Source organism: Apostichopus japonicus, chromosome 5 (assembly GCF_037975245.1).
Source record: "Apostichopus japonicus isolate 1M-3 chromosome 5, ASM3797524v1, whole genome shotgun sequence".
NCBI lineage: Eukaryota > Metazoa > Echinodermata > Holothuroidea > Aspidochirotida > Stichopodidae > Apostichopus > Apostichopus japonicus.
Window position 1 is genome coordinate 9,658,098 of NC_092565.1, and position 16,727 is coordinate 9,674,824.

At 35.2% G+C, this 16,727-nt stretch overlaps 1 protein-coding gene across 1 annotated transcript in view; it reads left to right on the forward strand.

Annotated features, from left to right (window-relative positions):
* The window catches only part of LOC139967570 (uncharacterized), a 142,104-nt gene that overhangs the window by 119,460 nt on the left and 5,917 nt on the right, over nt 1–16,727 (forward strand). Inside the window, exons 5-7 of the mRNA XM_071971514.1 lie at nt 10,566–10,673; nt 14,705–14,809; nt 15,945–16,007. Coding sequence (XP_071827615.1) covers nt 10,566–10,673; nt 14,705–14,809; nt 15,945–16,007 — 276 coding nt within the window. The remainder of the gene's footprint in view (nt 1–10,565; nt 10,674–14,704; nt 14,810–15,944; nt 16,008–16,727) is intronic.

Consider the following 16,727-nt stretch of genomic DNA (forward strand, 5'->3'; position numbering starts at 1 on the left):
TTCATGGATCTTGTCACCTTTAACTTGTGAGCTTTTTGCCGGAACATCAAGAGCGAAAAAGGGAAATAGAAGAAAATTGATTCCTGAATGAAGGAAGTATGTGGGCTTGATCTGGACAGGAAGAATTAAGTTTAAAAAGTTTGAATAGATAAAATAATATAGAAAACAGGCTTTAATATGGTTAACTTTAAAATTGAGAAAAACTTAAGAGGATTTATTGTTTCATCGTGATTAATATTCAATGTCACCCTGGGAGATGAAATCCGAAGGTCTAGAAGTGAGCCGTTTGCATCGTTTGCTGATTGAAATAAGGGAAAGTATATTAAGGTAAAGAGAATGGTTTATCATAACCACAGGAAACACAACACAACATTTGCCACATAGTAAACTATATAGAGAACTGTCACGACATTAGCAGGGCCTATAAGCTACGTTAGGCTGAGGAGCACGGAAACTCTGAATTAACTCCAGTGTAAATTTATCCAAAGTTCTTACATTTAAACATACCATGTTCTGAGCATCATTTTGTTTGGACCACTAGGGTTATCCAACATACCTGTTTGTTTCAACAATGAGAGATACAAAAAAGCCATCATGACTCTTTTTTTCCCCCCTTTTTTGTAAACATGTTGTTTTTTAACACGTCGTTATGAAGATGGTATCTGACCGATCTGAAACTACATTCATTGACCATTGTTCATTCACCAAATTTACCAAACGATAACTCCCAAACAAGCTTTATTAAAGGCATTGAAGACTCGCCCCAAACCGTGTGCCGCGCTCTGAAAAAAGTTAACTTTCCGTTGCTTGCAAGTGACGTTTTCTTCTTGTCGCTACAAAATGCAGACAGTAATGAAACGTGATACCTTGTTATCTTTTATCTAGACCTGAGATGTCCATCGCTGCTATGTACAATGTATTGTGGGTATTGACCATAGCTGTATGTATTGATTGTACACTAGTGTCTAATTACCGACGGTAGCAAGCTGTGAGTGTATATTCTACACCTCATTTGAAACTAGGTCAGATTACCGGCATGAGTCATTTCTTTGTGCGCGAGTTTTCACACCCTTTAATCAATGAAAGAAATGGTTATGCTCATTACATTAATATATGTTAAGCTATGGCTGATTTGTAAAGCAGACTTGGCCTACAATGCTTTGGTGAATCTGGTCACTAAACATTGCTGTTGACCTATTATAGTTTAGATTTACTCGCAGAGGGTCATGCCTCTCTGCTTTATATGTTACTGTGTAGCAAAGATTGAGAGCACCCATGATCATAAACAGGATGGAGGTAGGAAAGATGAAGGATTTGGGTTGGGGGGGGTTGGGGAGAGGGGGTTGGGTATAGATACAAGGGCAAAATAATCAAGATAGGAAGTAGATTTGAGCATCGAACCTATCAGACATTAGTACTCCTATATTATTACACAAATTATCATATATACAGATTAGAATAAATATTATATACATCGATCAATTATGGAGCCAATTGACAAGTAGAATCAAAAGTGTTCTTTTCATTTGTGAAACATTAATGAGTACCGTGTTTTGATTTACAGGCATCTTACAAGATACAAGAGATATTTCATATGATAATATTTATACATTGCAATGTTTCCCATCTAATTATGCCCGGAATCATTAAACATATTAAGGCTTATGAATTGATTTAAAATGATTCTCTCCAGTCATCGTGCAGTTCAACTTCGTCATCAAAGTGCCACACCCTCCGTCCACTAAGAAACTTGAAAAGGAATTAACTTTCTACTCGCAACCTCTCTTTCTAACAGAATTTACTTCTTCTAATGTGAACAATTTTACACATTTTGGGGGGTGGCATCGTTCCTTCAAACATTGATCTTATCAGAAATATTTCCCACTTAACCTAGAATGATGGTCTGGATATTGTTATTTTACCTACAGAAGTACATGCACCCTATTACATATAGTACATTCAGAAGATGTGTAGGCTTTCCTTCAACATTAACAACTTGTCCTGGAACCCATACATGTTTAATACAATACACTAGTTTGTTGTATGTAGAAGGATACATCGGGACCCTGATACAGGAATGCACATTGAAATAGTCATACTGTACACACATTTATGAGAGCATTCCTATAGGCCAATATTGTGCCATAAGCGTACAGCTGGAGTACAGTTTGTTATATAAGTCAATGCATTGTGAAATAATGTATACTTGTCTTTGTTTTTGTAATTTGTTGGATAATTAGGAGCACTGAGCACTCTAAGGAGTTAACTTAATTGCTGCTTATATAATGTTGCAAGGTTCTCAGGAATGCTTGAAGTATTTGCAGAGTAATGAACTCTGCTGTTTATGTATTGTTAGATAGTCAGGAATAGTGAGCTGTTTGTAGAGTAGATGATTATCTGGAACTAATTGTAGAGTATGCAAGGAACAATGAAAGTATTAATTTGTAGAGTAATGAACTATGCTGTTTATGTATTGTTAATTATAGCCAGGAACACTGAGCTAGATAGAAGAGATATGAACTTTATTAATTGTTAGATATTCAGGAACACTACTAAAAGTATATCTATAAAACTGAACGTTGCTGTTGATAATTAAATGGTTAGATATTCAGAAACACTTAAATATGATTAGAGTACTTGAACTTTGCTGTTTATAAATTGTTAGATATTCAGAAACACTTTAATATAATTAGAGTACTTGAACTTTGCTTTTTGAAAAATGTTAGATATTCAGAAACACTAAAAGTATATATATATAACACTGAATGTTGCTGTTGATAAATTGTTCGATATTCAGAAACACTTAAATATAATTAGAACTTTTTGTAAAATGTTAGATATTCAGAAACTCTAAAAGCAGTATATCTACAGCACTGAACTTTGCTGTTGATAAACTGTTTAATCAATACTCAGTAAATGTTAAAGTGTTTGCGGGATAATCAATGTTGCTGAATATTTTCAATTTCAAAGCTGCTCTTTAGGTACACATACAGTCTCGTAATCTAAAACACCCTGGATGTAAACAACATATTCAAAGTAGGTTCTTGAATAATTTAAATTCCAAGCCGCAAACATGGTCGCTATGTCTCAGGAGTATTATCGTCACAAATCTTTCATAAACAGTCCCTGGAATATGTAGAAAGCAGCATATTCAGTAAAGTGGGTAATTTACAGCATTGTAATTAACTGTTTAGTTTGGCTAAAAACATGCACACATGGGTTGTTATGTTCATATGTATAACTCACTGGGTGGCAGACATGTATTATTGAGTCAGGTTTGATTAACATCTACAGACAGCTGAGGTTTGAGGTCCTTTTTCAGAAATAATAGGATATTTTGATGTTTTTAAGACATATTAAAACAACATTTCTGGCAAAAGGGAACAGCTGCAACCACCAGGATCTTGACTAATTGTTTTCACAGACACAAACACAGTCCCAATGTCAGAGATAGAATTAACAAAAAGCCAATTATAAGCAAACTTTTGGTGTGGCTCTATTGTTGAGGTGTGCAAAACTTAACTGAATGAATCAGATAGCAATTATGAAACCACCGAAAACATTCCACAACTAATTTTGCTCCTTTCTGGAGATATTTCTACAAACTTTTCATTTGAATACTGGCATGAATTGAAATGTATGCTGTAAATAGACACTTCCTCATCAAAACTTTCTGTAAATTCGATCAACCGTATATAAAGTTTGATGTATTTGGGCTTTTTTTCCCACTCTCATGATCCATGGCTCTCTCAATGTGTTTTAATGGCAGCACATTTACGCATGAGAACACACGGCAAAATTTACACATGCTGAAGAAATTTGATTTGGGAAAAATGGCCAACGAGTTGTAAGGATGATTAACATTTATTTGATTACAGACTGTGAAAGCCATCAAGAGGATATCTGTTTATTGGAATATTATTATTGCTGGCATGGACTGCTTGGCAGCTGAATGGACACATTATAGTCCGAATAAGAAGTATAATTCAGAACCAGTATCACTTTCTTAAACTTCCACTTTTGTGGAAGAAAACATGGATGGCATAAGAAAAACCATTGCATTCAACACTGTCTGTGGGGATGGGAAAGGGTTGTCTTACTTTTTGAGAAACTGTGCAGATCACAGAAACTATTTATCTGCCGAAATTTAATTCAAGGGTTGCATGCGCTTGCCTTTGATTTTTTTTCTTTTTGTATAAAGATTAGTGTTTCTGTGAGGGTTGCCTTTAAATAACTTATCAAATATAAATGCCTTCAATAACCTTGCCTTCAACGCCTTGCCAAAATCTTGCCATAAAGTGCCTTCAATAACAATAACCAATAACTTTTACTTCAATAACCTTTAACTGCAGTATAAATCAAGCTGTCTTATGCAAACATCAATTCAGAAGTTTTTTTTTTCTATAAACAAACTTTAATTGTAAACTCATCAAATCGATTGCCAAAATATTGATTTTTAAGTTACATTGAAGAAAGGGTTTAGAATCGCAGATGAAAATAGTTCAAGCAAATGAAATCGTCCAAAATTTGAAGACAATCAAGTGGAAGTCATTCATCCCAAGTGTATACAGTAGGTGAATATATATATAAACACGTTTAGAAATAATATATATTTAAATATATATATATAAACATGTATATATAAATAATATATATTTATATATATGTTCTGGATTTTCCAACTCATTACGTTTTCAATTAGACATATTCATTGCCTTTGTCGTTTACCTCCATTTCATTAACAAAAGTCTGTTCAAAGTATTTCTTTCGAGATCCGAATTTAGGAATCACAAATGACTTCCAGTTAGTTAGAATCTTGTTTGATCTCTAGAGCGACCATAGCCTAGTGGTTAGGGTGTCCGCATATAAAGCGGGAGGCCCGGGTTCGAATCCCGGTGGAGGCTGGAAGTTTTTTCACTGTTCTGGATTTTCCTTCTCATTACGTTTTCAATTATATATATATATATATATATATACATATGCATATCTCGAGTAAGGCAAAATATGTTACCAAAACAGAACTAAAACTGCTTGTACAGTTAAATCTTGAACTTTAGGCATCTGGCGTTGATTTGTCTAGCATTCGATTCCTACTTTCTGGTGTGTTGATCTTTAATAATTTATTATATATCTGTCATACCGCTTGCTACACATTCATTTTATAGATCGATAGATGGAAAGACAGACAGATAGACAAACAGACAGATTGACAGATAGATAGATATGTTTCCTGTAGGCCGGTACTGCTTGATTTGTTTGCAGCTTAATTATTCCTACTAACCAAATTTGCCTTGACATGTTTTGACACATTCCCATTATTTCTGTGTACTATCTGATTATCTGAAATAATGCAAACCCTCATGGCTGGGCATACATAACATACTATAGGCTTCTGGGACTGTATGACCTACATATGTCACACATAGTTATCAAAAAGTATAGTGTCGAGGAAAGGCGACAGGCTGTTGCCAAGTCATGGAATTTGATAGTGTTTATAATTACATCAATTTTCCACAAGGGAAACAAACTGTCCAGAGAAAAAAAGGGGGAACGTATTTTTCTGGAAAACATTGTGATGGGAATTATAAAACAATATGGAAAATATTAAATATTTAGATTAGTTTTTTACAATCTGAGAGAAAAAGTATATAGCAGCTCATTGCCACTTATTTTAGTATTTTCATACAGAAAATTAGATTTAAAATACTTAGGAAAAAATAATCAAACAGCAGGTGATAATCTGTGAGTGATTTATAATGTTATGTGTTTTGTACAAGGTGTTTAACTTTATCTTCCTAATTGTATAGTTTCCTATGAGAATATCTATCACAGACCTTTTTTTCTTGTTTCTGAATTGTTACTCCCACTTTTTTGCAATTTTGCTCTCTTAGAACATTTACTTTCTGGCAGGCGTGTAGCCAAGGGGGGGGGGGGGGGAAGGGGGCAGCCCCCCCTTGAGCATATTTTTTACATTTTTTTTTAATGTTTTTATGATATCGCTAGTATTTTCAAAAGAGAAAATGCTAAGATGCAACTACAAGGCCTGGGAAGTGCCATTTCCAGCAATCTGGGAGGCATTTTCAGCCAAAATTTTCTTGAACGCTTCGCGCCAACCATGGTGGCGCTACGCTTAGATAGTTTGCAATGCCGAATCTACAGTTTCGCCCCTCCCTTGCCAAATTCCTGGCTACGCGCCTGCTTTCTGGGGAGGAGTTCTTGATGATTTAGTGTAAACTCTCTAGTTAGTTCAAGAGGTCTTCAAAATGCAAATGCCTGGGTTAATAACACAAATATTATCTTCAGAGCTGTAGATTCCGACAAAACTCATTTGTAACGCAGAGATGCATGCATGCATCCATGTTGAGCAGCAATTGAACCCTGTTGCCTAGCAACTGTTAACAAATGACCACCATCAATTTCCTCTGTAAGAGGATATTGAAAGCTTGATAGTGTCTACACCAACAAACATCTCAGTCTTGTTTGCCGAAACGGCACGATGATTGCATTTTGCCAATCAAAAACTCAAATATCTTTGCTACATGCTGCAGATACCTTTATGCAGCAGTGTAAATAAAGGGGCAAAAGTGAAAATATAAACTGTGAAATATAAACTTGTTGAGTCATTAATAAAAGGGATCTTAATTTAGTAGACCCTGGGTGTAAATGATAGCGTATATTAGGGGAGTTTGTTACAACGGTGGTAATAGGTAAAGTATATGTTAGGTACGTGATGGATGTATAGCCGCTACTGTACCATTCTGTAAGCTTGGTCTTCCTCAGCTGTGTTGAAGTAACACTAGATGTATTGTACTCTATTGCATAGATCAGGGATGTCCACTTGTAAGATCTACAGTGAGCCACGTTGAAATGTTGTACTTTTACAGTGTGTTTGAATATAATTAATCTAAGTTGTCACTTCAATAGTTCACCAGGGCCTAGCCAAGCCTAATACTGCCCATAGATAGCCTATACTTGTATCCATGTACAACACAGTAACATATTTGTTATATACCGTTTATGTCCATGCAATTTTGGGACCCTACATATGCAAACTAATACATGGGCATGTACAATGTAATTCCCTATACTGTTCACCAGGCTGTGCCCATTGACCTCTCACCTACTGCAATGCTCTATATCAAACAAAGATAAAGTCCTACATATTGCATACATGAATATGTTCTTGTTGTCCTCAAGTTAAAGAAAATATTGTAAAAAGGGGTCACTCTTATACCACAGTTTTGTCAAAAGTTTGACACTTAGCAAGGGGAGTTTTTCATGTGAATTTTGTCAGTAGGTGGATGAACAGTTAGTAGATTTGATGGTAAATTGTGAAGATTTAGTTTAAAATAAAAACCCTTTCCTGCTTTGAGATGCCTGAAATTGTGTTGATCATCTCATTTCTCCTCCTCCTCCTCCTCAAATTACAAATTCTAAACTTGAGACATTTGTTTTTCCTGTTTCATCACGTAACGGAACCTGCACGTTAGCAAAATAATGACCGGTATAGAACAAATTGTTTATCCCAGCATCGTCGCCATAGTAATCATCCCTTGGCGTTATTAAGTGAAAAACAAGAGAGAATAAAGATAGTTCCGATGTGAAGAGAGTTCATAGTACTGTCATTATATAGATAAGAAAAAACACTCTCGGCAAAAACAAAAAAAAACAGTTGAAAACGTGCTCTCAAAAAGTTGGAAGGGATTGAAAGTGATCTCAGGAAATTAAGGATCTCCATGCTCTCAATCGGCTGTTAAAAGAATTCAAAGAAGAGAATAAAAACGAACAAACGAGGATACAGAAGATGGAAATGAGAATCACAGAACTGTGGATTTAAAAATATAAATTGATGGGAGTACGTGATTAATATTGTTATATAAATGCATTCTTTACCTCAAAAACTTCATTCAAATCCTTTCAAAGGGATTTGGGATTGGTTGCATGGTTTATCAGTTAGGTATTATGTCAAGTGGAAATAAAAAATAAGAAAAGTTTCCATGAATTGTAAATTTGTAATTAAATATACAGCTAGAAATTGAGAAGAAACTTGTTATTCTAATCTTGAATTCGAGACTAACTCCTCCAATTGCCAGTATGCCTTCAGGCATGGATTCAGATGGTGTGGGGGTGTACGTACCCCCCTCCCCTCCCTCAGGCTTCAACCTAAACCATTTAAGGTTCAAAAGTAGTCATTAACACAATCTTATTTAAAATATATCATCTAAATAAATTGCATTTGGCAAAAATATTTGACAAATGTATATATATATACATACATATGTTTATGGAAACCATTCTTTTTCTGTGTGAATGAAATAACGTAGTGCGTCCATCTTGCAGACATTCTTAGCTCCAAACATGTAACAACTTTCAACCTATAATCTCTGGATTATTGCCAAGTGTTTTGGTTTCAAATATCTTTTCTCTTTTTCTCCAATACGTAGCAATCTAAAAATTAATTTTCCAGTTGGGGGAGCAGATGTATCAGCCTGTCGGAAGATTTATGCAATGCTGCAATCACTTTCCTTTTCAGATAAAAAAAGATAAGAAAAACAAAATAAGAAGTACGTATCAAGGCTTATAAACAAAGAGAGAAAAAATTCAATTTGTTCCAAAGTGGTGGGATGATAAATCTCATACCTAATATTTAACCTTCGAGGTATTTTTCTAATCTTCCATTCTGATCTCTTCAAGTCAGCTGATTAATGTTATCAAGAAAATATTAATTTTACTAGTCTTGTCAAAATATCTCAACAGGAAGACCCTAAACTCCACCGTCCCTTCAGTGCCCTTTTTTTTCTCTTTTTTTTTTTTAAATATCAAAACATAATTTGAGACACTGATCACTATCACAGCTACTACACTCAAAAAAATAGACTTAAAAAAATTGTCTGACCGGGAAGGAAGCTATTCTTCCTTCTGGGCTCCCTTTATTAGATTCAGTGCTTTGTCCAAGGACGTATCTATGGAATTTGAGGCTCATTTGAGGCTCACTAGCGATTGCTGAATATATATTATTTTCAAGGATCATAAAGTATGGCTGAGCACACTAAGGACTTTAAACCTGTAATAGACGTAAATGTTGTACGGTGAATCATTCCATCATAGATTCGTTTTGCTATTAATTAAACCGCAGCCGGGACGAAAACACATGATCAAAGTGAAACACAAAGAAGTACACGGCGGTTCCAAGTACGTTGTATCTACAAAGGTCATTCCCTAAAACCTTGTTTGCAAATAAATTTGATAACACTCACATGTGGTTTGACTGAATGGGTTTATCTTGTCACATTTCTGTAAATTGAGGAAAATTTATTTTTGCGGAACAAAATTACACCCTTTAGTACCAATTATAAGGAAGGAATCAAGGTATCAAGCAGGAAGCATAATTCTTAAGAAATATTCTTCGAGTATGTTTGCCAGATGGGCTTTGACAAGGACAAATGTGACATTTAACTATGATGTACGCATCTACAAAATTAACATATTATTTATGTCAAATCCCTAGGAGTGATAGGTACCTTCACTTTTGCATGAAGGTGACCTTTGAAAATTTACAAATGAAATTTGTTTAATAAATAAAGGGCAAAGTCTCCCTATTTGTAAATAATTTAAGAGGTAAATATTAATTGCAAAGTTGATGGCTGCTTTAGAAGTCTTTACCTCGGTGGCCTAGTCGGAGAGGGTGGGGGGGGGAGGGATATCTGGGGACAAAGGGGAGAAGGTCTGAGCTTCATATGGCACTGGTTTATTATCTTTTTTGTAAATACAACATCTCCATTTGGGTCACTAAACATTGAGATACCTGCTTATACTGTACCTATACACACACATATTATTATGTCTTATTTAAATGTTTTATATCGTCAATCTTCTAATATCCAGGGCCATAGCTATCGAGAGCATGGGAATACCAATTGCAACTGTTTTGTCGTATATGTATGACATGCATGCAACTTATGCATAAAACCCTTCGAAATTGAGTCATTATTTGATGTACCACATTAATATTGAAATCAACAAAATTCTATCAAGTCCAGAGTGAGACCCCTCGAAGGAAACATGTTACATGATCAGTGCATAGAACCGGTCATTTTGGTGGTCAAGGCTAGTGAAAAGCGCAGTCAGATGACATTACTTTGATAATGTGATATCTTTAGGTAGTATAGATGGTGCAGCACCGCCATTGGTTTTAAGCTAGATGCCGGGCTACCAGACGTCCCTGGTGGGTGTGTGTTTAAAATGCTTTTTCAAATGCTTACTTAAAAGTTTCATTTATTCAGTTAACTGGAACCATGGTGCAATAGCTGGCAAACCTACAAGACTTGTTCAAGAAACCTATTCTTATACGAATGAACCTAACCAGCACGTTCCTTCCGCACTTATGTATGCAGTGTGATACATAATAATGCAAACAGCTGCTGAAAAGTGTGTCATTACTAACAGGTTCTTTTTTGTCTTCTTTCTTTTTCTGACAAACACACCATTATCGGTGACCATCAATATCTAACTTAATGATTCAACCAAATTTTATGGTTCTCTTCATATCCTGTTTCTCTCTTCAGGAGTTTGTGTCAGGTCTCTCAATCTTGGCTCGGGGCACTGTCAACGAAAAGCTTAATTGGGCCTTTAACCTCTACGACATAAACGGAGATGGTTATATTACCAGAGAGGTCAGTCAACGTTTTATTATATGTTATTTGGATTTTTTTTTTGGATGCTCATGAGAGGTTTTCTGGATATTATTTTTGTTTTTCGAAAATGAGTTTTTCCTTTCCTTGTTTGATTATTTTGAATATCTGTTTTGAATTTTTACCTGTTCAAAATGGACACTAAAAGATTGAATTTCCTGTGATTGTCTGTTGAAAATAATTGAGAAGATCCATTAAGCTGCTGTTTGCTCCCTGGTCAACCTTTTATATTATAGCCTTGTTTAGTTTTGATAGAAAAAAAATACAAAGTGCATTAATATTGAATGAATCTAAACTTAATATTTTAACTGTAGCACTCAAGCGTAGATTGTTATCATCGTATTTCTGGCAGGTTTACCAAACATTTCAAATCCTGTATATGTTTTAGAGTGCTTCAATTTACCGTTACTGATGCAGGCGCAAGTTATGATGTCAGATTATATAAACAAAACTGATTTGTGATATAAAACTTGGGTTACCGTACTACTTCATGTATGTATAAATATATGTATATATATATATATATATATATGTCCCACCTGCAAAACAAAATTGTCACAATTTTCTAAAGGTCATTGTGAAGTGCAAAATATCACTGCTTTTACGATACACAAAATAAAAAAAAGTACACATGTTGCATGCATCATTATATGTGACTGCATGATATATTCATATGGTTGATGGCCGCATATCAGCCCCACGCACGAGTTTGAGGGACAAGCTTCATGTATTTAGCCTTTCTAGCAAATCCAAAGGGAGACAAACGGTGACAGCGTCCCACTTTTGCAACCAAAGAAATATGATAACCCAATAAAAGACACAGATCTGAAATACACATATTCCATCTGAGGTCACATAAATGATGTATGTTTAGTTGTTTATGAGTTAATGGTTTATAACCAAGGGTGCATTAAAGTAATGAACCATTCATATACATCCTGTCTCTCTTAATTGGCATGTTGAAACACAGTCTCTGTGTATTATTTTTAGAGTTTGAACTTTCCTTCTAGGGACATCTTTCATGGATGTAGTTTTGATTTTACTGAAGGATGTTCACAGATTCAGTTCTACCTCCAAATTCTAACATAAAAAATTGTTAATTTCTGTGGAGGAGTACTTTTCTTGACCCACCACATTATTCTCCAGACATTACAATGTTTTCATGTTAAACATTGAAGTTTCATCAATGAGGGAAACTGCTTTAAAACGGACACCAACGGACACAACCATCATCTTTGGTTTTTATGACAGATTGGTTCTCGTTGTTGAAATGTTAACAATTTTGACCCTGAAACCATCCACGGCACCATGAGTGCCATCATTGTAGGTCATGTTAAGAACTTCAATATTTTAGATTCAGCATTTGTAAAACCCATCTCCATTATAGAAACTAATATTTCCAAAAAATAAATAAAAAGTAATTGAAGAGCATGTGGCTCAATGATGTATTTTGTAGACTTGATCAAGTCTTCATCCTAGCTAATTTAAAACATTAATCTGTAATATCTCTCAAATGGAATAAGGATTTTGTCTTAGCTGTTTGGGAGAGCTGCTCATGGCAACTTATCTCATACATCAACAATGAAGTTTGGGTTTAGGTCTCCTCGTTGTTGGATGGTGGGGGTGAGGAGGAGGATCTCATAAAATCAATAGAGATGTTTTGGATTTTGTTTTTCCTATAAAGATGCATGGCTGTAAAGACAATAATTACTGACCTTTGAACATCAAGTGAAATATATTTGACTTCTCATCTACATTTTGTCATGAGATTTGTCTTTTTTTGTAATGGGAAATAATTATTAGAAACTGATTCAAGAGTATATGTGCACATGATACATCTGAATGGTCACAACCATCCAATGATCAGCTGCCATTTACAGGGTAACATTAGTCACAACATTAATGTTGATATCATGTTACAGGTCTATAGACCAAAAACACTTCTTTCTATCCAGGTTGTTATTCTATGACACTTTTAAGGTTTGAGAAATGAACCTTTTAAACTTGGTGAGTTTTCATTAATTCAATGGATGGTACTTAACTTACACAGACTATTAGGTCAGTTTCTCAGATGCAGTCATTTCTACGAACCTCTTATGGGAAAAACGTTTTGAAAGACTTCCGTACATTTGGCCTCAAATAACAAGGTTTTTACCACAGTATTACAAGTTTGTCAAGGGGCAAATGGTGTCAAATGCCATTCAAGGGTCCTGTGCTAATTGTATGACGTTAAAAGAGCTTGTTTAGTCGAGTTATTGAGAATTGATTAAACATGATCGATTAAACAGAAGCAGTAACATTTAGGTCTGCATCAAGGAGCCAACAACGTCATCAGATCAAATTAGCCTTAAAGGAGATAGGGGTTAGGATTACGGTAAGGGGTTATCCAGACAGGGGACATATAGAATATTTTTGAAAACCAGCTATGGTAAAGAAACATTACCACTGATTATTTTATCTTTTTTTTTCTTGGACTATAACATAAAAAAAGACGAAACTTCTGCCTTAATTCATACTTTAATATTATACTTCAGAAAGGACACTATTTAACATTTTATGTGGGCATACAGCCAGGAAGTGTCTAGCAAAATGTCATAAAATGTTTGTTAAGTTAGAATCCATCTGATATAATGTTCCTTTGCAATAAACTACATCATCCCACAATCTCATGAGGCTATTGGTAGGTGGAAAAAAGCTAAACTTTTCTTCACATTTACTTCTTGTTTTGCATATGTTTGCTACCTGTTTTATTGTGAGCCGGTTTTGGTCAAATTAAACCTCGCTGAGCTAAGTATAGGCTCAGTTTACATGAACAGAGGCGCTTGATTGACGATGCGAATCGAAAACAGTTACCTTGCGTTTTGATGGAAACGGCATGTTAATCTTGGTAATGGATCAGCGAGAGTATGTAAGAATGAAAGGTGAAGGCAGAATTTTATTCGTTAGATAAAATCTTAAAATAACTCGTTACGATATGCGATTCTTGGCATCCTGACTGAACTAGCTACTGTGCTTTAAAGCAACTGGCAAGATTACTTGCATTTCAAAAATCAGTTGCTGTTGAAAAGGTTACACCACATTGACAGCTGTATATCAAGCCCAGGCCTGACAATGGAGGGGGTGATGGGGGGGGGTCAGGTGAGCCACAGCTCCAGACCTGGTCTATTAGAGGACCTGGGGAAATATGGGATGAATAATAAGAATTTTATCCTTAATTTCAACATATAGTCAAGGAAAAAGGATTTAAAGACTTCAAGAAGGAGGCATAGAGACAACATGGGGGGGGGGGGGGTCAGGTGAGCCACAGCTCCAGACCTGGTCAATTAGTAGACCTGTGGAAATATGGGATGAATAATAATAAGTTTATCCTTAATTTCAAAGTATAGTCAAGGAAAAAGGAATTAAAGACTTTAAGAAGGAGGCATTTTGTGGCTCACGACACGGCTGATCAAACCTTAAGCTCAGTCATACAAGAGAATAATTTGATAAAACCTCCATGCAAGATGTTACATCTACTGAATACTGTAAATTTGAGAATGGTCATGGAGACTTTAACCATGGAATATCATATTTGCTCTAGAAAATTTAATGTCAGAAATGTTACCAATTGGAGATAAAATTAGACATTTGAAGTATAAACATGATGGCCATTTATTTTAAGTTTCAAATGAAAAAAAAAATGAAGAAGAATATCGAATTGCAGAAACTGTTATATATGGATTAAGTAAGTATTAATCCCAGAACACTTATGATCACGATATCAGAACCAGGTCAACATACTTATGGTACTACAGTTCTTTATAGTAAATAACAAAATTAAATAAACACATCAGAAAATGTCTTTTCCAGCAGCTGTCTCTCAGCACGTACGTTGAGAATGTCCGCATCGTAAATTTGTTATCGATTTCATTTTCTTTGATATCTTAACCCACAGTAATTTTCTATTCTCTACTATTTCTTTATGATTATTTCTTGATTTATTTTGTATATCTTTTTGTTTATCCTTCATGCAGGAGATGCTCAGTGTGGTGCAAGCAATCTACGACATGATGGGGAAGTATTCCGAGCCAACGGCTGAAGACATTACGCCTTCCGAGCACGTTGAAAGGGTCTTCCAGGTATACTTCTTTCTCTTCAAAATGTTTGGGCCGAAAAATAGATGTGTTAATTGGTAGAATTCTGTTGGTAAAAACAAACGACAGTCCCTCATTGCGTCTGGCCTATATACCTTCATTTGATTTGATGACTTTCACACACGATTATACGTCAAATACACCACCCATAGCTGGCGACTCGATGGCAAGTTCAATGGTTGACTAACTATCCTAGATGAACATTACCGCTATGTCGGAGCCAAAATGATTGCTTTTTGATGTGATTTTAATTGAATAGTGCTCAACTGGAATAGATGATAATTTTTTAATAACAAGCATCTGTTTGGCTCATAAATGTCAAGAGAAAAAAAATTCACCTCTTCTGTGTATTGCACAAAATATTGAAGTTAATTTCATATCTTGAGCTCTCAGAACATGATTTACAACTGATGGCAAAGATCCAGGAGACTGTACATGCTTTCTATATCTGTAGTCACTTCATAATTAAACATTCCTTTCTGTATGTTATATATAAGCTGCCTTCCTATTGGTCGGCTGCATTTCTGGTAATAATGAATTTATATATACATAACGTATGTTTGTTTTGCATGTTTGGCACAGTTTGATACGGATGAGAACAAATATGCAATTATTTGGTATAAATTGAGTCAAGAGTTCATTCTCTAAGTAGCAAAAAGCGTCATTTTAACAAAAATACTTCAGTTTCAAGAGTTATGTACTGTGTAATTACGTGCTTGGCTTCAAGAGTTATGTAGTTTGATTACGTGATTGCCTTTCAAGAGTTATGTACTATGTGATTACGTGCTTTCCTTTCAAGAGTTATGTACTGCACACTTTGTTCCTCCAAAAAACTGTATCTAACTGTTCTTAAACCACGCTTGAAGACCTATGGTTACAGAAGCTTTGAATACTCTGCATGGCTCTTATCAATGGAACAAGTTACTAGATCACATTCGAACATGCTCTAAACTTTCTACTTTCAAAAGTTTACTTAAGACCCATTTTTTCACATGTACTTTTGTAAGTTAATTTGCTTTCTATGTAAAGCGCCTTGAGCAGTGACTTTTGTCTACTGATTTGGCGCTTTTATTATTATTTCTGTATGGATGTCTGACAATTCATTTTGTAATTTTCACAGAAAATGGATGTTAATGGAGATGGGGTTGTATCGATTGAGGAATTCATCGACTGTTGTAAAAAAGTAAGTTTCCTGATATTTGGCAGTAAAAAATTCATCATAATTTCTTCATTCTCCATTAGGCATATTTCTTTGGCAGAAAATAAGATTTCACGAACAAATTTGAAAAAAAAAACTATGAGACATAATTATCATGATATCCGCAGCAGCAAAAAAGAAACAGAAGGAATTGGCTTGTGAAATGTTTGTAACAACGTAATTTGTGAATGAATGTTAAATAAATCTACATAACTCTAAATAAAGGTGAGTTAGGCACCACGTCGTGGACTGAAACGAAGAGCTGCAGCAGCTGCAAGTTCCCCGCAGCAAGGCTGAATCAACGTCAAACAATAGATGGTTTATCTCTGCAGACCAAATATAGAGTGCCTATTGCAGGAAACTGCAGGACTCTTTGTGCGTTAAGCTGCACAGAACGAAAGATTTGATTCTACACAGCCTAGACGCAGCCAACCCCGTCAGCGTGCTAATTTTGAAAACAGTGCCTAAGAAAGGTGAAGTTGTCGATTTGTTAGTTGGTGTGCTCTCCTGTCATTCTTGCAATACTCAAGATACGTTGATTCTCAATTAATGCAGAATCATCAATTAATACTTTGTAAATTAATTCTACGATGGTTCAGTCATATTCAGAAGTCTTTAACTATCGCTGGCAATGATGATTATAGAAGACATAACACATCTCAGATCTGACCAAAGCCTGTGCAAACTCCAAAATATTATCTAGCA